The 23,637-nt window shown below is 44.3% G+C and overlaps 1 protein-coding gene across 1 annotated transcript in view; it reads right to left on the reverse strand.

Annotated features, from left to right (window-relative positions):
- The window catches only part of LOC124804840, a 179,600-nt gene extending 168,703 nt beyond the window's left edge, over positions 1–10,897 (reverse strand). Inside the window, exon 1 of the mRNA XM_047265191.1 lies at positions 10,784–10,897. Within this exon, the coding sequence (XP_047121147.1) occupies positions 10,784–10,888 (105 nt within the window). The 5' untranslated portion in view covers positions 10,889–10,897. The remainder of the gene's footprint in view (positions 1–10,783) is intronic.
- Positions 10,898–23,637: the final 12,740 nt, after the last annotated feature.

The following is a 23,637-nucleotide window of genomic DNA, read 5'->3' on the forward strand; positions in this document are numbered from 1 at the left end:
CGATTTACTTATTAGATCTGCACATCGCTTACGTGAATTCATACAATATTGACTCTACCTTATCGAGTTTGAGTTCGAATGAAGCATCTTGATGTGCAGAATACGATTGTGAGGACGGAATATGTAAAAAATGAAGGGCAGGAGACCACACCACCTTACACAGTCTATAGCGCTATCAACATACAAACAGGCTACTTACAGCCTTAGACCTGATCCGATGGGCTGACAACTGCCTACAAGGCAGTACAAGGAACAATCCACGATAGTTGGACACCGGTAGGGCCAGTGGAAGAATCCTGATGATAATATTTGTTCTTTATTCAAGCAGCTCATCATTTGGCTTCATGGCGCTGAATGGCCTGTTACACGCCTCTCTACAACAGAAAACTCCAATGAAGTACGAAAATCAAACCCAGGTCCTACCGCACTGAGGGCAGTGACGCTATCCTTGTCATAAGGTCGGAATCGTGCTACTGTTGTTTGTAGAAGAAGACAATGAACTTTCGTCTTTCTCTTGTCCACCAAATTCATGATCTTGACCCGATACAACACAAGTTGGTCGCTATCGGGCACCAGCTCCACCATGAGGCACAACCGCCCCTTAATTCACGTGGATTGCGTGACCTGTTCATATACATCCGATGCCACATGCGTCCAGAAACCCCCAAGAAGCTGTCGAATCCTTGCCTGTACTAGGTTCCAAAAGTAAATCAACTCTTTATTACTCTGGTGGTCGTAATGTTTTGGCTCATCGATGTATAGGCTACTGAAGTGACAGAAGTCATGGGATAGCGATACGTACATATACAGATGGCTACAGTGTCACGTACAGAAGGCAAGGGCACTGCAGTGGCGGAGCTGGATTTTGTACTCAGGTATTCATGTGAAAAGGTTTCCGAGGTCATTACGGACGCATGTCAGGAATTAACAGATTATGAACGTGGAATGGTAGTTGGAGCTAGATGCGTGGGACATTTTGCTTCGAAAATAGTTAGGAAATTCAATATTACGAGATCTACAGTATCAAGAGTGTGCCGAGAATACAAAATTTCTGGTATTACCTCTCCCCACGAACGACTAGGTGGCCGACAGCCTGCACTTAAGGACGGAGAGCAGAGGCGTTTGCGTATAGTTCTCAGTGCTAATGGATATAACAATAGAAATTAATGTGGGATGTACGAATACCGTATTAGTAAGGACAGTGCGGCGAAATTTGGCGTTAATGGGCTATGGCAACAGACGATCGACGCCTCTGCTTCTGCTGACTGCATGACATCGCCTGCAGCGCCTCTCCTGACCTCTTGACCATATTGGTTGGACCCTAGACGACTGGAAAGCTCTACCCTGGTCAGATGAGTCCCGATTTCCGTAGGTAAGAGCTCATGGTAGGGTTTGCAGGTGGTGCAGGCCCACGAAGACACGAATCAAAGTTGTCAACAAGGCACAGCGCAAGCCGGTGGCGGCTTCATAATTGTGTGGGCTGTGTTTACGTGGAATAGACTGGATCCTCTGGTCCATATGAACTACTTGTAGACCATCTGGAGACATCCGTGGACTTCATACTACCATGGGAATGCGCCAGTCTCAATTGTTTGCGGTTGGTTTGAAGAACATTCTGGACAATTGGAGCGAATGATTTGGCCATCCAGATCCCCCGACATGAGCCCCATCGAACATTTATGTGACACAGTCGAGAGGTCAGTTCGTGTAGAACATCCTGCGCCGGCAACACTCTCGCAGATATGGACGGCTGTAGAGTGAGCAACGCTCAATATTTCTGTAGGGCACCTCCGACGACTTGTTGAATCCATGCCACGTCTAGTTGCAGCAGAACATCGGGCAAGAGTTGCGACACGATACTGGAGCTATCCCATGACGTTTGGCACTTCAGTGTATCTGTGTATCTGACTCCAGGGTGCATGTGCAGATGAAACTGTGCGCCTCAAAGGCACGTTTTAGAGACGCTTAAAGCACTGTGGTCTTCTGAGCAAAGTTATACGATTATAAAAAAGTTTGTCTATAGTTCCGCTATTACTTCAGTGGAACTAATGTCTCTTTGTCAACTGTAGTGAGCGCATCCTCATAGTAACAAGAAAGTCGTTAGCGTGCTACATTCGTTTCCTGTCCTTTGTGAAGAGATTAAACAAATAGCTCTACATCACTTTCACGAGGAAATGCAAAGGAATTTCTGTATCACTTTCGCAAGGACCGGTAAAAGAATATATTTCATTGAAGATCATACGTGATGAAATGTCCGAAACAATTTAAGCAAGACGCCTAAATTCACAATTTAGTGTGAACTTTTACCTGAAATAAGCGTAATGTCTGAGTAATAGTGCGAAGCCATTCGCTAGTTTTGCTGAATATTTTATGGATCACAAACATGAAAGCGACTGCGCCATGTGTAAAACTTCATGTCTCCGACTTACGTAAAACGTAATTGTGCACTGTTTCAATATTTGTAGAAGAATGTCTCGTGAAAAATATACGTTGTATCAGATGCAGCTGGAGGGGACTACAAAGCAATCATATTCGTTTAATTCGTGATGGCACCGCAGACGAAACATCACATAGTCAAAACAATCAATCTTTATCAAGAAACATGTAGAGCATGCACGCGTAACATCTTTGCAGTGCACATCGGATGACGATAAATTCTTACGGATAGGACTTAAAAGATAGTTGCGATACCAAGTTTTTTGAATTTTTTCAGAATCATTGTAATTATAATGGGGATCTCCATGAAGCAACGAAGTTTATCCCAGTCGTATCCCCCTTACCGTTACGTCTAGAAGAGCATGAAAGTGAGTTTCAGGCAAAACTTAGTTCTTAGCATAAGGTTATAACACGCCATAAAACTGAGTTTCACATCTTTAAAAAATGAAGTTTAGTCATTTTGATCGATTTCAACGTCATATAGGATAAAATTCATAAGGTTACCTTGCAACCTGTTTCTTCCACATGTTTTAGCCGAAACACCTCTCGGGAGATATATGCTTCATGATTTATTCTTCTGGAAATCTAAGAATGGATACCCTGTATATTCGTTGTCGTTACTCTTCCAGCTGAAGGATCAGCGCTCCCCATTTCTGTACAAGGCAGAAGTCAAGGTAGGTGGACGGAACCTGTTTATAGTATAATGAAACAGCAATGTATTCTCAGTTATTTTCGCACTCATATAACCGATGTTGTCTTCCACCACTTATCATTATCTACAACACACCGAACAGGTAGAATGTTTTACGAACTATAGTTTCTCGTGTGCAATACTGATTATTTCATCAGTGTTTTTCTACAGTCATCTGTTGATAAAGACGTACGGTAGCTGGTAGATACGCTTTAATCTTCTTATCTTGTCACTGCGAGCTCGCCCGAGGAGTGGTGTCATAACAACAGACAGTTTCAGAAGTAGACAAAGCGTTGTGCGGCTTATCTTTGGACTATAAAGTTTTTACCTGAATTTGAAACTTGAAAATACTTTTAGCTGTCAACTTACAGTTGTCGAGTGCCAATTTGTCTTGTGCCACCTCTTGTGGACATATTGCGGCACTGAAAAAAATTTTCACCTGCAAGCGAAAATAATTTTTTTCTGTCTTACGTTAACTAAATTTGAATGCAGTATTCTTTCAGATAAATGCATTTTGAACATTTTTCCTGGAATTTAGTTACTTCTCTGAAAAGAGATTCTGGAAGATCTTAAAAAAAAAACAATAATCGTTTTATGTTCTGCAGCCACCAATTTCTTTAGTTGAGGGAGTAGGTGGACGTCGTATGGTGCCTAACAACGTGAACAGGTTGCCTATTCCAATGATTCGTACTTCTAAATACTTATTTCTCCACTGACAAAACAATTTTTAGGGCAGTTTAATTGGACAGGCGAAAAATGATTATTTCTGTTGCCTTATGATCATGACTTTCATGGATGGGTGCTCAGACCAGATATCAATTTATTGTTATTGATTTTGTTCGTAACCATGTATCTGTTTGGATCACCAGTTATTGCCACACCTTTTGCAAATGAATCGATAAGAAGAATCTCGGAACACAATAACTTTTCCGATCTATGAAATCAAGTACTTTTCTTTGGATTCAACACCATTGTCTTTCACTCAAAGCTTCGACTGTTGCGTCGTTTTTGTCCTGAAATGAAGCACCTTTGTGTCGTCCACAGCAATAAATTGTAGACCAGTACCAATTTGACTCCCTCTAAATCGTTCCAAGAATTGGTGAAGGGTTTATTTTCAAATTTATTTTGGTCTGCGCTCAATAAATACATCACTTACCTTGCAAAAAACTATCTCTTTGTTAATTGGTTATAAAAAAGTCTCGTAATCTTGCTTCAGACGCGTGTTTGGCGTTAACTATTTAGCACACATTTGGCTATCAATCGTCCAGTACCATGCCGTCCCTTTCTCTGGTGCAATTTTGGATACATTCTTCTCGTGGATCTTCTTCAGAAACATTATTTCCACTTGCGAGTAAAGCTACTAATCTCTTTAACGTTTTGAAGGTTAAAATAATTTGTCACCTTAACTCTCTGGTTCTCTTTTAACCAACGATCAATCAGTTACCGACGACGCCTTCATTTATCGCTGCAGGCCGTCATAATCCCCAGCAGAATCACATTGTTGCCAGATATTCTTTACCTAAAATGGTCACCTAACCCAAGAAAGGAAAAACGCCTCAACGTGTCTTTGTTTCCAATCCTATCACCATCTAAAACATCGTCCCAGCCAGAAGGTTCCTATCCATTGCAGCACCTGACTCCTCGCACAAGTGCAAAGCATGGGTCGCCCCTCCCATCAGAAATGACTGTATCTATCACGATGATAAACACACCACTTCATTCAAACAACTCCCTATGTCCCCATTCCCCTCACCACTGAAGGTGAAATCATATTTGTGGCAACTCTCCTCCAAAATGATCATCCCTTCGATTGACCCTTCCCATGTCCTTCATTAAACACCACTTCATTCAAACAACTCCCTATGTCCCCATTCCCCTCACCACTGAAGGTGAAATCAGATTTGTGGCAACTCTCCTTCAAAATGATCATCCCTTCGATTGACCCTCCCCATGTCCTTCATTAAACACTCTGGCTCCGCGTCACATATTTCACCTACGTGCTTCCGGCACGCACCGCCACAAATCACTCTCACTTGACATTATCCTGCCTAGATAATCTTGTCTCATCCCATTACTACTTCCAGTTTTTAAAAAAGGTCGTCAGATAGGCGGTTATCAGTCAGATAGGAGGTCATCAGTCCCCTAGAACTTAGAACTACTTAAACCTAACTAACCTAAGGACATCACACATAGCCATGCCCGAGACAGGATTCGAACATGCGACCGTAGCAGCAGCGCGGTTCCGGACTCAAGCGCCTAGAACCCCTCGGCCACAGCGAGTATTTAAGGAAGTGGTATCCAAAAGAGTATTGTTTTACGTCTAGCGTTCATTGAATGCATGTTGCAGTTTCTTCTCAATGAGACGATACTTTAAACAAAGAAAACGCACGATCAGAATTACGATAAACCTGGAAAAGATCCTTCACTGTGTTCGCTAACTGAAAACACATATCACTCTTGTGCCATTTTTTGAGTTAAGAATATCCTTAATTAATACTCACCATACGTGATAATAGAGTGAATGCCACCAAAGTAAACAAGCCTTTGCGATTCAGTGTCAGAGAAAATGGAGATTACTTTTACACTGAGATGACAAAGGTCATGTACTAGCGAGATGCACATATTCAGATGGTGGTAGTATCGTGTACACGAGGTATAAAAGGCCAATGCGTTGGCGGAGCTGTTATTTGTACTCAGAGGATTCTTGCGAGATGGTTTCCGACATGATTGTGGCCGCGCGATGGAAATTAACACACTTTGAACGCGGAATAGTAGTTGGAGCTAAACGCCTGGGACATTTTGTGTCGGGAATCGTTAGAGAATTCAATATTCAGAGATCCACGGCATCAATAGTGTGCCGAAAACACCACATTTCAAACATTACCTCTCACTCACCACGGACAACGCAGAGGCCGACGGCCTGCACTTTAACGACCAAAGCAACGGTGCAGCCTTTCATGAGTCAGTGCTAACAAACAAGCAAAAATGCGTGAAATTATCGCAGTAATCAATGTGAGACGTACGACGAACGTATATACAGGGCTATTACAAATGATTGAAGCGATTTCATAAATTCACTGTAGCTCCATTCATTGACATATGGTCACGACACACTACAGATACGTAGAAAAACTCATAAAGTTTTGTTCGGCTGAAGCCGCACTTCAGGTTTCTGCCGCCAGAGCGCTCGAGAGCGCAGTGAGACAAAATGGCGACAGGAGCCGAGAAAGCGTATCTCGTGCTTGAAATGCACTCACATCAGTCAGTCATAACAGTGCAACGACACTTCAGGACGAAGTTCAACAAAGATCCACCAACTGCTAACTCCATTCGGCGATGGTATGCGCAGTTTAAAGCTTCTGGATGCCTCTGTAAGGGGAAATCAACGGGTCGGCCTGCAGTGAGCGAAGAAACGGTTGAACGAGTGCGGGCAAGTTTCACGCTTAGCCCGCGGTAAAATTGGCTCATGCCACAACTGGAGACGACAGCGCCGACTTCATCTTTCAACAGGATGGTGCTCCACCGCACTTCCATCATGATGTTCGGCATTTCTTAAACAGGAGATTGGAAAACCGATGGATCGGTCGTGGTGGAGATCATGATCAGCAATTCATGTCATGGCCTCCACGCTCTCCTGACTTAACCCCATGCGATTTCTTTCTGTGGGGTTATGTGAAAGATTCAGTGTTTAAACCTCCTCTACCAAGAAACGTGCCAGAACTGCGAGCTCGCATCAACGATGCTTTCGAACTCATTGATGGGGACATGCTGCGCCGAGTGTGGGAGGAACTTGATTATCGGCTTGATGTCTGCCGAATCACTAAAGGGGCACACATCGAACATTTGTGAATGCCTAAAAAAACTTTTTGAGTTTTTGTATGTGTGTGCAAAGCATTTTGAAAATATCTCAAATAACAAAGTTATTGTAGAGCTGTGAAATCGCTTCAATCATTTGTAATAACCCTGTATTAGGACACTGCGGCGAAATTTGGAGTTCATGGGCTATAGCAACCGACAACCGACGCGAGTTCCATGCTAACAATGCTCGCCTGCAACGTCTCTCCGGGGCTCTTGATCATATCGGTTGGAGCCCAGACGACTCGAAAACCGTAGCTTGGCCCGATGAGTCCCTATTTCAGTTGGTGAGAGCTGATGGACGGGTTCGCAGGTGGTGCAGTCCCCACGAAGACACAGATCTAAGTTGTCAACAAGGCACTGTGCAAGCTGGTTGTGGCTCCACAATGGTGTGGGCTGTGTTTGCATGGAATTAACTGCGTTCTGTGGTCCAAATGGCTATGTCCAGCTACTTAGAGACTATTTGCACCTATTCATGGACTTCATGTTCTCAAACAACGATGGCATATTTATGTATGACAACGCGCTGGCTACCAGGCCACAATTGTTCGCTATTGCTTTGAACAATGACAATTCGGGCGAACGATTTGGTCACCCAATCGCTCGATTTGAATCCCATCGATCACCTATGGGACTTGATGGAAAGGTCAGCTAGTGCACAAAATTCTGCACCTGCTACACTTTCGCAATTATGGCCGGCTATACAGGTAGCATGACTCAATATTTCTGTAGGGGACTTCCAACGACTTGTCCATGCCACGTCGAGTAGTTACAGTATACCGGGCAAAAGGAGGTTCGATACGATATTAGAAGGTATCCCACGACTTTTGTCACCTCACTGTACAGTGAACGTTGCGGCATTCAGTTTCTGCATAAGATTATGAATTCAGTGTTCCAAGAAACCTTTCCATCTGCCTTCAGTCCTGAGAATTTAACATGATCGAATTCATTGGCTGTTTGAGCACCTTGGGACAGTAATATTTAGCTTTTACAAGCATTTTGTGACACATTGAACGAACTGAGTTTTGTTGTAGTGTTCTCTGGAAACCACGTTCTGTTGTTAGCGAGCACCCTATTAGCTACATCATTTACATTGCATTTCACGTCTTTCACCATTATACTTGTTTCATCTGTAAAGCGGAAGTTTTTAGAGTTGTCTGTAATGTTCAATGGCAGATCATCGAAATCTCAAAAACAGCAACAAAACAAGGAAACTATCGTATGGCAGATCCCTCACGTTGCGTGATACCTGTAAGATTCAAATATCTTCAAAGTTTGTTGACGCTGGAGGGCTACCTTTTACTTCCTGTTTTCCATAACGAGGTGAACCATTGTTAAACTTTTTTCATAATCACAGAATGTTGCAAGTTATAAAAAAATGTTTTATGCGCTACACAATCAAGTGTTTTAATTAAATCAAATGAAATATTTACGTCTTCAACGAGCTGTTTATTTCTGCGGTTGATTGATGACAACAGATCAAGGTCTAAGTAAGTCATGTTAAGCTTCTCCCTACAAAAAGATGCATAGCAGTTAACCAACACTCGCACATGTTATGACAAACACTGCAAAGCTAAACAATAACACATTAAAGTGAATATATGCTCTGTGGCAATACACACTAAAACTAGACCACGAGAAGGAATGCGACAGCGTATCACATTAGTCGCAGCATGGTTTGTCGAGGTCACAGTTCATATTTTGTGGCATTAATCCAAAGGGATGACAGTTAATCAACTAACATTAATCTTTTCCATTCAACTGCTTTTATCACATCAATCACGGACCAAGAGCGAAACGAATTTCAGTGCCAAGTCATTACAATGAGAGGGCTATTCGGGAAGTAAAGTGCGATCGATCGTGAAATGGAAACCTCAGAGAAAATCAAAAATGTTTTATTCGCAACAGTTTGCTAAAGCTTCCTACTATTTCTCCAACGAGTCGCAGCTTCAACTCAGCCATTTGTCGTATCGTTGTACCAACTTTTCGATACGCTCCTCATAGAAGACAGCCACCTGTGCTTTCCGCTACTTCTCTACGCTCGTCTGCAGCTCTATGTCTGTGCCAAAATGCTGTCTTCATAGCCAGCAGTTCACATGACCTGAGATAAACATCAGAGGGAGCCAAGTCTGGGATGTAAGGTGGGTGATGAAACACTTCCCATCGAAATCGCTGCAGGGGCATACTGGTTGCCCCTGCAGTCTGCGGTCGAAAATTCTTATGAAGAAGAAAATGCATGACATGTACGCGGTGCTTGTAGCATTCCTACATCATCGTTTTGATGGAGTGCCACTAATTGGCTAATGAAGAGCTACAATGAGGTGACAAAACTCATGGGATACCTCCTAATCTCGTGTCGGGCTTCCTTTTTCCCGACGTAGTACAGCAACTCGACGTGGCATGGATTCAACAATTCGTTGGAAGTCCCCTGAAGATATACTGTGCCACGTTGCAACCTTACAGTGGGCAATCATACTTGGTGGGAGACACTATTGTTCTAGGCATCTTTATGTGCTCTGTGTGTACTCACAAGGGAACCTCCCCATCGCACCCCCCTCAGATTTAGTTATAAGTTGGCACAGTGGATAGGCCTTAAAAAACTGAACACATATCAATCGAGAAAACATGAAGAAGTTGTGTGGAACTATGAAAAAAATAAGCAAAATATACAAACTAAGCAGTCCATGCGCAAGATAAGCAACATCAAGGATAGTGTGAACTCAGGAGCGCCGTGGTCCCGTGGTTAGCGTGAGGAGCTGCAGAACGAGAGGTCCTTGGTTCAAGTCTTCCCTCGAGTGAAAAGTTTATTTTCGCAAAGTTATTATCTGTCCGTTCGTTCATTGACGTCTCTGTTCACTGTAATAAACGTACGATTAGTAGATGAAAGGACGTGCCTCTCCAATATTCATTGACCTTGTTATTGAAGTCGCGAGCTATATTTGCTGGATTCATATTGTCCACGCAATGCATCTCACGTATTTAATGCACTCTCGTCCAAAGTAGCGAACAGTCAACTGCCAGCCAGGGAGCCTCGTTAGCAGGAATATTCTCTCTTCTGTGCGCTGTAGTTGACTGACGTCGTGTGTTTCGATGTTTGTTTAGGTGTAGCGTCCCCATACTACGGCGCAGTTACCTCACATCGGACGGACGGACGGACAGATAATAATTGTCTGAAAATAAAAAATTAAACTTTTCACTCGAGGGAAGACTTGAACCAAGGACCTCTCGTTCCGCAGCTGCTCAAGCTAACCACGGGACCACGGCGCTCCTGGCCTCACACTATCCTTGAAGTTGCCTATCTCGCACATGGACTGAGAGTTTGTATATTTTGCTTATTTTTTTCATAGTTCCACACAACTTCTTCCTGTGTTCTCGATTGATCTGTGTTCAGTTTTTCAAGGCCTATCCACTGTGCCAACTTATAACTAAATCTGAGGGGAGATGCGATGGGGAGGTTCCCTTGTCAGTGCAGAAAACAACAACGTGACGCCATCGACTAACATACTAGAGACATTGTCCAACACAACTGTACAAAACTTCGTCGGACTTTCACTGTCGTTTCCATTTCGCGACCTATCGGACCTTACTTTCCGAACAGGCCTCACACTTGGTTTTGGAATATTAAAGACCTTAGCTTGAATAGAAATAATCAATCAACGCCACTGGATCTCATCCAAATACGTCAGTACAGTTGGCGTCCACACTTGTAAATATTTTGACTTTGTTGTGCACGCGAGGTGCGGCTGTACTTGGCGCCATTCCTTGTCGCGTTGGGACAGAGAGATGCGACGCAGTACGCACCTTGGCGAGCGTGGAGAGTCCGCGGTGCAGCAGCAGCACGCCGGCCACGCTCCAGGCGGCCAGCTGCATGGCGACCACGGCGCGCGACGAGCACGACCACGACATGTTTAAGGCGCGGCGGTCGGCCGAGCACTGACACAGCCCCGCATCCGCCCGCCGCGCCCCACCCCGCCCTCACCCACACCGCCGCTAGAGACGCCACGCGGGGACTCCGGCAACAACAAAACACAGCACAGCAACAGGTGCCCAAGCCCCGCGCGGCGCCAGCGCGTCTGCCCACCGGCTTGCTGACAGACACGGGAGTCTCCAGCTCCTTTACTCGCGGCTAGTGCATCGCCACTTGCCCTTTGCTTGCTCCTCCACCACTGCGCGGTGCTTGTAGCATTCCTACATCATCGTTTTGATGGAGTGCCACTAATTGGCTAATGAAGAGCTACAATGAGGTGACAAAACTCATGGGATACCTCCTAATCTCGTGTCGGGCTTCCTTTTTCCCGACGTAGTACAGCAACTCGACGTGGCATGGATTCAACAATTCGTTGGAAGTCCCCTGAAGATATACTGTGCCACGTTGCCTCTGTAACCGTACATAACTGCGGAAGTGATTCCGGTGCACCGTGTCGTACACCAACTGACCTCTCGATGATTTCCCGTTAATGGTCGAGGGGATTCGTGTAGGGCGATCTGCCTGGCCAAATCATTAACTCCAATTGTCCAAAATGTTCTTCAGACCAAAGCAGATTAAAACTGTGTGCCGGACCGAGACTGGAACTCGGAACCTTTGCCTTTTTGCGGGCAAGTGCTCTACCATCTGAGCTACCCAAGCACGACTCACGCCCCGTCCTCACAGGTTTACCACTGCCAGTACTGTGTCTCCTACCTTCCAAACTTTACAGAAGTTATCCTGCGAACATTGCAGAACTAGCACTCCTGAAAGAAAGGATACAGCGGAGACATGGCTTTGCCACAGCCTGGGGAATGTTTCCAGAATGAGATTTTCACTCTGCAGCGGAGTGTGCGCTGATATGAAACAGCTGAGTACCGGGCGTGAGTCGTGCTTCGGTAGCTCAGATGGTAGAGCACTTGCCCGCAAAAAGGCAAAGGTTCCGAGCTCGAGTCTCGGTCTGGCACACAGTTTTAGTCTGCGAGGAAGTTCATATCAGCGCACACTCCCCTGCAGAGTGAAAATCTCATTCTTCAAACTAGTCACCACCAATTGTGATGTGGCATCGTTGTTTGGGAAGTTGAAGTCCAGGAGTGAGCGCAAATAGTCTGCAAGTAGCCGAACATAACGTTTTCCTTTTGTAAGTCTATCCTTCTGATTGGGGGTTTGAGTAACTTCAGCTGTTCACTTGTGCAATAAAATGGAACACCTACAGTCGTCCTTACGATGTTATTTATATTGTGCCTACCGGTTTCGGTGCTTCAGTACACCGTCTTCAGGCCGCAATTGACGCCGAGAGGGTTAACTCCAATTGTATACACGGTTCCATCACCGGCCAACTTCTATGAACTACTTTTCGCAGGTTACCTGTAACAACGATGTTGTATCTCCAACCATCAGCTACGAACTTGATGTTTGGAGACACAACATCGTGGTTACACGTAATCTGCGAAAACCAGATGTCCTCCACTGATGGAATCATACACTACTTGCCATTAAAATTTCTACACCAAGGAGAAATGCAGATGATAAACGGGTATTCATTGGAAAAATATATTATACTAGAACTGACATGTGATTACATTTTCTCGCAATTTGGGTGCATAGCTCCTGAGAAATCAGTACCCAGAACAACCACATCAGGCCGTAATAACGCCCTTGATACGCTTGGGCACTGAGTCAACAGAGCTTGGATGTCGTGTACAGGTACAGCTGCCCATGCAGCTTCAACACGTTACCACAGTTCATCAAGAGTAGCGACTGGCGTATTGTGACGAGCCAGTTCCTCGGCCACCATTGACCAGACGTTTTCAATTGGTGAGAGATCTGGAGAATGTGCTGGCCAGGGCAGCAGTCGAACATTTTCTGTATCCAGAAAGGCTTGTATAGGACCTACAACATGCGGTCGTGCATTATCCTGCTGAAATTTAGGGTTTCACAGGGATCAAATGAAGGGTAGAACCACGGGTCGGAACACATCTGAAATGTAACGTCCACTGTTCAAAGTGCCGTCTATGCGAACAACAGGTGACCGAGACGTGTAACCAATGGCACCCCATATCATCACGCCGGATGATACGCCAGTATGCCGATGACGAATGCACACTTCCAATGTGCGTTCACCGCGATTTCGCCAAACACGTATGCGACCATCATGATGCTGTAAGCACAACCTCGATTCATCCGAAAAAATGACGTTTTGCCATTCGTGCACACAGGATCGTAGTTGAGTACACCATCGCATGCACTCCTGTCTGTGATGCAGCGTCAAGGGTAACCGCAGCCACGGTCTCCGAGACGATAGTCCAGGCTGCTGCAAACGTCGTCGAACTGTTCGTGCAGGTGGTTGTTGTCTTGCAAACGTTCCCATCTGTTGACTCAGGGATCGAGACGTGTCTGCACGATCCGTTACAGCCGTGCGGATAAGATGCCTGTCATCTCGAGTGCTAGTGATACGAGGCCGTTGGGATCCAGTACGGCGTTCCGTATTACCCTCCTGAACCCACCGATTCCATATTCTGTTAACAGCCATTGGATCTCGAGCAACGCGAGCAGCAATGTCGCGATACGATAAACAGCAATCGCAATAGGCTACAATCCGACCTTTATCAAAGCGGAAACGTGATGGTACGCGTTTCTCCTCCTTAAACGAGGCATCACAACAACGTTTCACCCGGCAACGTCGGTCAACTGCTGTTTGTGTATGAGAAATCAGTTGGAAACTTTCCTCATGTCAACACGCTGTAGGTGTCGCCTCCGGCGCCAGGCTTGTGTGAATGGTCTGAAAAGCTAATCATTTGCGTGTCACAGCATCTTCTTCCTGTCGGTTAAATTTCGTGTCTGTAGCACATCTTAGTGGTGTAGCAATTTTAATGGCCAGTGGTGTAGCATTCCAACATCATCGTATTGATGGAGTGCAACTACTTGGCTAATGAAGAGCTACATTGATGTGACTAAACTCATGAGATACCTCCTAATAACGTGTCAGACTTCATTTTTCCCGGTGTAGTGCAGCAACTCGACGTGGCATGGATTCAACAAGTCGTTGGAAGTCCCCTGCACATATAGTAGAGCCGCTTTGCCTCTGTAGCCGTACATAAATGCGAAAGTGTTTCCGGTGCACCATGTCGTACACCAATTGACCTCTCAATGATTTCCCGTTAATGAACGAGGGGATTCATGTCGGTCGATCTGGCTGGCCTGTCCAGAATGTTCTTCAAACCAGTCACCACCAATTGTTACATAGCGTCGTTGTTTGGGAACTTGAAATTCATGAGTGAGTCTAAATGTAGCCGAACATAACCATTTCCTTTTGTATGTCTATCCTTGTGACCGGAGTTTTGAGTGACTTCAGCCGTTCACGTATGCAATAAAATGGAACACGTACAGTCGTCCTTACGATGTTATTTATAATGTGGCTACCGGTTTCGGCGCTTCGGTACATCGTCTTCAGGCAATCATTGACACCGAGAGGGTTAACTCCAATCGCATACACGTTTCCATCAGCGGCCAACATCTATGAACTGGTTTTCGCAGATTACCTGTAATAACGATGTTGTATCTCCAACCATCAGCTACGAACTTGATGTTCGGAGACACGACGTCGTGGTTACACGTAATCTGCGAAAACCAGTCCATAGATGTCCCCTACTTATGATATCATATATACAATTGGAGTTAACCCTCTCAGCGTCAGTTAAGGTGATGTTGAGCTGAAGCACCAAGACTGGTAGCCATATAATAGATTAAATCGCCAGGACGGGTATCGATGTTCCATTTTATTACATAATCATTTCCAGTCAATGATCGCTTCAGATGCACAAGAGGGTCCATTCCATTCCATGTCCACATAGTGCACACAATTGTGGTGCCACCACCATCTTGCACAGTGGCTTGTAGGCAACTTTGGTCCATGGCTTCGTCGGACCGGCGACACATTCAAACCCCACTATCAGCTCTTACCAACTGAAAGCGGGACTCATATGACCAGGCCTCGATTTTCCAGTCGTCTAGGGTACAACAGATACGATCACGAGCCCGCGAGAGGTGCTGCAGGCGATGTCGTGCTGTTAGCAAAGGCACTCGCATCGGTCGTCTGCTGCCACAGCCCATTAACGCCAAATTTCACCGCACAGATCTACAGGATACATCTATCGTACGTCCCATTTTGATTTCTGCGGTTACTTCACGCGGTGTTGCTTGTCTGTTAGCACTGACAATTCTAGGTAAACGCCACTGCTCTCGGTAGCTTGATGAAGGACGTCCAGTGTGAGAGGTAATTCCGCAGATATGGTACTCTTGGCACACCCTTAACACTGTAGATCTCAGAATATCCAGTTCCCTAACTATTTCCGAAATGGAATGTCCCGTGCTTGTAGATCCAACTACCATTCCGCGTTCAGAGTCTGTCAATTCCTGTCGTGAGGCCATAATCACGCCTCTTCACATGAACGACCAGAGAACAATGACATCTCTGCCAACGGACTGCCCTCTTACACCTTGTGTACGCGTTGCTACCGCCCTCTGTATATGGGCACATCGCTATCCCATGACTTTCATCAGTTCATTGTGTTTTGTCCAGGAACTTGCTCTGCAGTTTGTCCACTGATACTCAAGGTAACAAACAACTTTTAAGTGCGAGAGCATGTGTCAAGGAAGAAGACGCCATTTCTTTTTCAAAAGCAAAGTATTTTTCAACACAAATGCTATAAGTCACGCAAATCTAAAGGCTGTAAATTCAACTAAATACTTAGTGATTACAATTACAAATAACCTAAATTGGAACGATCACGTAGATAATATTGTGGGTAGAGCAAACCAAAGACTGTGATTCATTGCCAAACACTTAGAAGGTGCAACTGAACTACTAAAGAGACTGCTTGCACCACACTTGTCCGCCCTATTGTGGAGTACTGCTGTGCACTGTGGGATCCGCATCAGTTGGGACTCACGGGTGACATCGAAAAAGTTCATAGAAGGAGGCTCGTTTTGTATTATTACGAAATTGGAGAGATAGTGCCACAGACATGATACGTGAATTGGAGTGGCAATCATTAAAAGAAAGGCGTTTTTCGTTGCGACACCGAGCGGTCTAAGGCGCTGCAGTCATGGACTGTGCGGCTGATCCCGGAGGAGGTTTGAGTCCCCCTTCGGGCATGGGTGTGTGTGTGTTTGTCTTTAGGATAATTTAGGTTAAGTAGTGCGTAAGCTTACGGACTGATGACCTTAGCAGTTAAGTCCCGTAAGATTTCACACACATTTGAACGTTTTTTTCGTTGCAACGGGATCTTCTCGTGAAGTTTCAATCAGCAGTTTTATCCTCCGATTGCGAAACCATTTTTTTGGCACCTACCCACATAGGGAGAAATGATCATCACGATAAAATAACAGAAGTCAGGGGCCGCACAGAAAAAGTAGAGTGCTCGTTTTTCACTCGCGCCGTTCAAGAGTGCAACGGTAGAGAGACAGCTTGAAGGTGGTTTATTGAACCCTCTGCCAGGCACTTTATTGTGAATAGCAGAGTAATCACGTAGATGTAGATGTAGAAACACTTAACATACGTAGGAATTGAAGGCAACGTTTTCCACCTGGAGTGTATTATATAACCTTCTTCTTTGTTCTACTTCCGGTTTCGATATTTTAAGCCATCTTCAACTGTTTGGTTGTATAAATAAGCAAGCTTCATTGTCACGACGAAACAAGAAAACAATTGTTGTGTGAACACGTCAAAATGAACAACAAACTGACTGTTACTATTAGCTTCGTGCGTAAGTTCGTAGCATTTTCGTTTTGCGTATTGATATTCTGGTTATTATTGGTTTCTTTATCGATTTTTATTTTTTATTTGTTGTTCACTGTTGCTATCTGAGTTTACATACTGCGATTTTATCCTTTGGAGATAGTGAGTGGAGCCGTGGACGTTAGAAAATGGAGTGCCAAGTGGAGAAATCGGAACATTTTCGACAAATTCCTCTGTTTGAGTTCGATAGACGGGTGACGGTAGCGGAGGCAACCAGAAACATTTCGGCCGTGAATGGTGATAGTGCCATCGGAAAGCGCACGACAAGAAAATGGTTTTACTGTTTTAAGGATTATCGTTTTGACATTAGTGGCCGTCCACGTTCAGAAGACATTCCGGGCTTAATGAAGATACACTCCTGGAAATGGAAAAAAGAACACATTGACACCGGTGTGTCAGACCCACCATACTTGCTCCGGACACTGCGAGAGGGCTGTACAAGCAATGATCACACGCACGGCACAGCGGACACACCAGGAACCGCGGTGTTGGCCGTCGAATGGCGCTAGCTGCGCAGCATTTGTGCACCGCCGCCGTCAGTGTCAGCCAGTTTGCCGTGGCATACGGAGCTACATCGCAGTCTTTAACACTGGTAGCATGCCGCGACAGCGTGGACGTGAACCGTATGTGCAGTTAACGGACTTTGAGCGAGGGCGTATAGTGGGCATGCGGGAGGCCGGGTGGACGTACCGCCGAATTGCTCAACACGTGGGGCGTGCGGTCTCCACAGTACATCGATGTTGTCGCCAGTGGTCGGCGGAAGGTGCACGTGCCCGTCGACCTGGGACCGGACCGCAGCGACGCACGGATGCACGCCAAGACCGTAGGATCCTACGCAGTGCCGTAAGGGACCGCACCGCCACTTCCCAGCAAATTAGGGACACTGTTGCTCCTGGGGTATCGGCGAGGACCATTCGCAACCGTCTCCATGAAGCTGGGCTACGGTCCCGCACACCGTTAGGCCGTCTTCCGCTCACGCCCCAACATCGTGCAGCCCACCTCCAGTGGTGTCGCGACAGGCGTGAATGGAGGGACGAATGGAGACGTGTCGTCTTCAGCGATGAGAGTCGCTTCTGCCTTGGCGCCAATGATGGTCGTATGCGTGTTTGGCGCCGTGCAGGTGAGCGCCACAATCAGGACTGCATACGACCGAGGCACACAGGGCCAACACCCGGCATCATGGTGTGGGGAGCGATCTCCTACACTGGCCGTACACCACTGGTGATCGTCGAGGGGACACTGAATAGTGCACGGTACATCCAAACCGTCATCGAACCCATCGTTCTACCATTCCTAGACCGGCAAGGGAACTTGCTGTTCCAACAGGACAATGCACGTCCGCATGTATCCCGTGCCACCCAACGTGCTCTAGAAGGTGTAAGTCAACTACCCTGGCCAGCAAGATCTCCGGATCTGTCCCCCATTGAGCATGTTTGGGACTGGATGAAGCGTCGTCTCACGCGGTCTGCACGTCCAGCACGAACGCTGGTCCAACTGAGGCGCCAGGTGGAAATGGCATGGCAAGCCGTTCCACAGGACTACATCCAGCATCTCTACGATCGTCTCCATGGGAGAATAGCAGCCTGCATTGCTGCGAAAGGTGGATATACACTGTACTAGTGCCGACATTGTGCATGCTCTGTTGCCTGTGTCTATGTGCCTGTGGTTCTGTCAGTGTGATCATGTGATGTATCTGACCCCAGGAATGTGTCAATAAAGTTTCCCCTTCCTGGGACAATGAATTCACGGTGTTCTTATTTCAATTTCCAGGAGTGTAGTTTACACACATTAGCCCACAATGATCCACACCAGTGTACTCGAGAACTGACAGATGTGATGAACTCCAGTCATTCCGTCATTGTGCGACTTTTGCATGCAATGGTGGAGGTCTCGAAAATCAGGTGTATGGGTACCGCATTCTCTAAGTCAAAGTGAAAATAATCCGCGGGTGGCCATACTTGCATCTCTGCTTGCTTGTCATCAATCGGCTGGTGACCAACACCGACCAGTCCTATCCTGTATCGTTATACTAACATAATGAAAAGGAAGGAATGGTTGAGCAAGCCCAAATAAAGCAGCAACTGCCATGGAATATAATGTCACGCATCTGGTGAAACGGCGATGGTGTGGTGCACTACGAATTCCTTGTGTAACATCCACGAGATAAATTTTAGCTACAGTGCGACGAGAGGAAATTATGCCATTCACAGATTAAAAACATTACCTATTCGACATATGAAAAAACAGTGGAAACGATGATAAATATTAATTATTTATATAGTATTTTATGATGTAATTGGACGTATCGATGTGTATCATACAAAGACAATGGTAATTGTAAATTCCTTTTATGATCTGCGTTTGTCTTCCTTTGTTTTTACGTTTTGTTGGTTGGCTTTTGTAGGTTCAGGACGCAAGACGCATATCAAACTGAGGTCTGTTAAGAAATTGTAATTATTCGTTAATTATTACTTGAGAATAATAATATGAGTGAATATAAATATGAGTGAATAACTATTTGTAACTTTAATTCCTCTCTCAGTAAGCATTATCTGTGTTAATTATTTCTTCCCGCTGCAAGGAGCGCAGCCATTGATGATAGCGATTTGTATCGCGTTTTTTTGTCTATATTTTCCTTAGAAAAAAATCAAATGTTTGCTTTATGAAGTCTAAATAGTGCACAATACGAAAGTAAAGTTTAATAAGATTTTCAAAAACTTATGCTATTTGCTCTAACAATAGAAAGTCTCTATCAATTGTCTGCCGCCATCTTAACAATTATCTCAGTGGCAAATTCAAATTACGCAACTCTGCAGACATAAATGCCGAAGGTAATACAAATGTCTAAAAATAAATTTGCACCGGTGGTCCCGAACTCATTTTAATGAAAATAATTCGAATCAGATTGATTCTTTAAAAACAGTGCTCATAGCACGAACCTTATAACAAACTTTTGTAGCTAATGTATGGAGCCGAAATTAATTAAGCATGAGTTGCGAAGAATATTGTTCCAGATAACTTACGTCAGTGTTGTGCGCGGCTGATATTCGGTGGTTTTAATGATCATTTTGCTGAAGATAACTGTTTCCATCATAATCAGTAGTTGTATAGAATCTGTTGTAAGAACTGTGATTTAGTGACACTTACACAACTTACAGACAACACTTTAACACGACGTTAACTTGGAGTTCTTTAGCAACTTGACCAAATCTTTAGCCGGGAGAAAAATTATTTAGTAATTACTCAGTGTAATAAAATAAGATTATCATTTTCATTTACAAATTAATAAAATACCAAACCACCGAATAACACAGCGAACGCCACACTTGCTCGAGGTATAACCATCACTGTTGACATTTGTTGTCAACAACTGAGACGTCTTGGAGACGCAGTCCACGAACGACGACCAGGAAAACTGCGTGACTTGATGCAATTCCACGATAACGCCCGCCCGCATTCTGCTACACTGACAAATTACACTGTACAGGAGTTGGATTGGGGAGTCATTCTGCATTCACCTTATTCAAGGGTTTAGTAACATGGGTTTAGAAAACATCGTTCCTGTGAAACACAAATAGCTCTTTATTCACATGAAGTGTTCGGTGCTATTGACAAGGGATTTCAGATCGATATTCCGTATTTATGGATTTCCGGATGGCTTTTGACACAGTACCACACAAGCGGCTCGTATTGAAATTGCGTGCTTATGGAATATCGTCTCAGTTATGTGACTGGATTTGTGATTTCCTGTCAAAGAGGTCACAGTTCGTAGTAACTGACGGAAAGTCATCGAGTAAAACAGAAGCGATTTCTGGCGTTCCCCAAGGTAGTGTTATAGGCCCTTCGCTGTTCCTTATCTATATAAACGATTAGGGAGACAATTGGAGCAGCCGTCTTCGGTTGTTTGCAGATTACGCTGTCGTTTATCGACTAATAAAGCCATCAGAAGATCAAGCCGGCCGGTGTGGCCGAGCGGTTCTAGGCACTTCAGTCCGGAACCGAGCGACTGCTAATGTCGCAGGTTCGAATCCTGCCTCGGGCATGGATGTGTGTGATGTCCTTAGGTTAGTTAGGTTTAAGTAGTTCTAAGTTCTAGAGGACTGATGACCTCAGATGTTAAGTCCCATAGTACTCAGAGCCATTTGAATCATTTTCAGAAGATCAAAACAAACGGCAAAACGATTTAGAAAAAATACCTGAATGGTGCGAAAAGTGGCAATTGACGCTGAATACCGAAAAGTGTGAGGTGATCCACAAGAGTGCTAAAAGGAACTCGTTAAACTTCAGTTACATCATAAATCAGTCTAACCTAAATGCCATAAATTCAACTAAATATCTAGGTACTACAATTACGAACAACTTAAATTGGAAGGAGCACATAGAAGATGTTGTGTGGAAGGCTAACCAAAGACTGCGTTTTATTGGCAGGACACTTAGAAAATGTAACAGACCTTCTAAGGAGACTGCCTATACTACGCTTGTCCGCCCTCTTTTAGAATACTACTGCGCGTTGTGGGATCCTTACCAGACAGGACTGACGGAGTACATCGAAAAAGTTCAAAGAAAGGCCGTACGTTTTGTATTATCGCGAAATATGGGAGAGAGTGTCACAGAAATGATACAGGATTTGGGCTGAAAATGGTTAAAAGAAAAGCGTTTTTCGTTGCGACGGAATCTTCTCACGAAATTTCATTCACCAACTTTCTCCTCCGAATGCGAAAATATTTTGTTGGCACCGATCTACATAGGGAGGAACGATCACCACGATAAAATAAGGGAAATCAGAGCTTGTACGGAAAGATATGGGTGTTAATTCTTTCCGCGTGCTATACGAGATTGGAATAACAGAGAATTGTGAAGGTGGTTCGATGAACCCTCTACGAGGCACTTAAATGTGATTTGCAGAGTATCCATGTAGATGTAGATGTAGATGTAGATCTCGCGCTCTCAGATTTTCACCTTTTCCGATCTTTATCGAACGACCTTGAAGGAACTTCCTTTCGGAATGAAAATGCGCTCCAAACATGTCTTGACAAGTTCTTCGCTTCAAAACCACGTGATTTCTACAGTCACGGAATGGAGAAGTTACGCCAGCATTAACAGACTGTTGTAAACAGTGAAGGAAAACATATTATTGATGACTAAAATCTATGTTATGTGTGTCTGATGTGTTATGTAAAAACGCTATGAACTTATGAACTAATCCAATAGTGACTATTTACTTATTTCCACGACGCGCTTCACAGGTTTAATTCTCCATCATAACACAGATTCATGTGGGATGAATACGGCATTTATGTGTTTTGACTGGTACCAGTATTTTCTTGTTTCTTTCGATATCAATAACAGTAACAGTAAAGCATAACCAAAAATCTTTTCGTAATTTAGACCACCACCATGTAATAATGTTTGATTGATATTTCTGCTATCTGACTGTGCAAACTTCTTTATTTTACATTATTATCATGATTTCGACCGTAAGTCATTATCGAGTACAACAATGTTGGGTACCTTTAGACTTTGATTATATGAAGTAATTGTCACTATTTATTGGACTGGCTGTCCCAGTATGTAGATAAGTACAAAATCACAGAAACATATATGGCAGACAGGTAGTAAACATGTTTTCCAACCATAAGGCAACGCAAAGCAGCTTACGCAGAGCGAGTTAAAGCCTGATGTTTCCGAGCTGCAGCCAAGTCACGCCTCGCAACCTTCATCGGCTTCTTGGCACTGCGCGATCCTCAGTCTTTTGTTGTTTTGATGTATTCAGAAAGACTCGACCATTTTGTAGGCTTTTATGGTTGGAAAACATTTTTGCTACCTGTCTGACATACATTTCTGTTGTTTTGTACTAATCTACATGCTGGGACACACAGTTCAGTAGATCTTGATGATTACTTCACTTTAAAAAATATAATTATCGTTGTACTTGATAATGACTTAAGGCCGAAATAATGATAGTAATATAAAGTAAAAGAGCTTGTGCAGATAAGGTGGAAACATCATTCAAACATAACCAAAAGTATTTCCGTTTAAAGATGTAGACGAAAATTAAAGGAAATACAGGATGTTCCAAAAACAGAGGGCGTAATTTCAGGTGTTTATTTCCCATTTATAGTCAATAGAAAGGTTCATTACACGATGCACCCACAGATAGTTGGTTTTCGAGTTATCGCCTTCAAAACAATGACATTGAGGGGAACGTTTTCTTTCCCTCAAGCAGCTGCCAACGCATAAGGTGTTCAAAATGTCTATCTCCTGTTTCAATAGAGGGCTCACATCGACGCCTGATGGCCTTACGATTACGACCCAGATTCCCTGAGTAATACGTATTTCCTCACAAACTGCCGCTACTTGATTCTCAAGTGATTCTACGTCTGGCACTTGAGACGAACAAAGAAGTGATTTTAAACTGCCCGACAAGTAAAAATCGATAGGGTTCGAATCAGGTGGGCACGGAGGCCAAACAACTGGGCCAGAAGTCAGCTTGTTGACGAATGATTAGTGAAGTGTCTTGAAAAACGTTAGGTACAGCGTTTTCCAGATTGGTTGTATTCACCTGCCCCATACGTCTGTTTACAAATACATGTAGTCGAGATAACCGATCACCAGCGATACAGGCCACCATGTTGAGGGAGAACCGCACTTAGTAATGAAATGGAACGTGACAACAAACTTTTTTTATTGTTTACATGTGAGGAATACAGAACCGAAAGTATGCCTTTTATTTTTGAAGCACATTGTGTAGTCATCTAGCAGGAGGTCCCACTTGTGTGAAATTGGCGAACATGTTGTGCTCTATTCATTTTGACTTACAAATCGTACTGCTCTTTATGAAGTCATTAATAGATATCGCACATATGGTGGCGAAAATAAGCAAAGATATGA

The sequence above is a fragment of the Schistocerca piceifrons genome, chromosome 7, assembly GCF_021461385.2.
Source record: "Schistocerca piceifrons isolate TAMUIC-IGC-003096 chromosome 7, iqSchPice1.1, whole genome shotgun sequence".
Lineage (NCBI taxonomy): Eukaryota > Metazoa > Arthropoda > Insecta > Orthoptera > Acrididae > Schistocerca > Schistocerca piceifrons.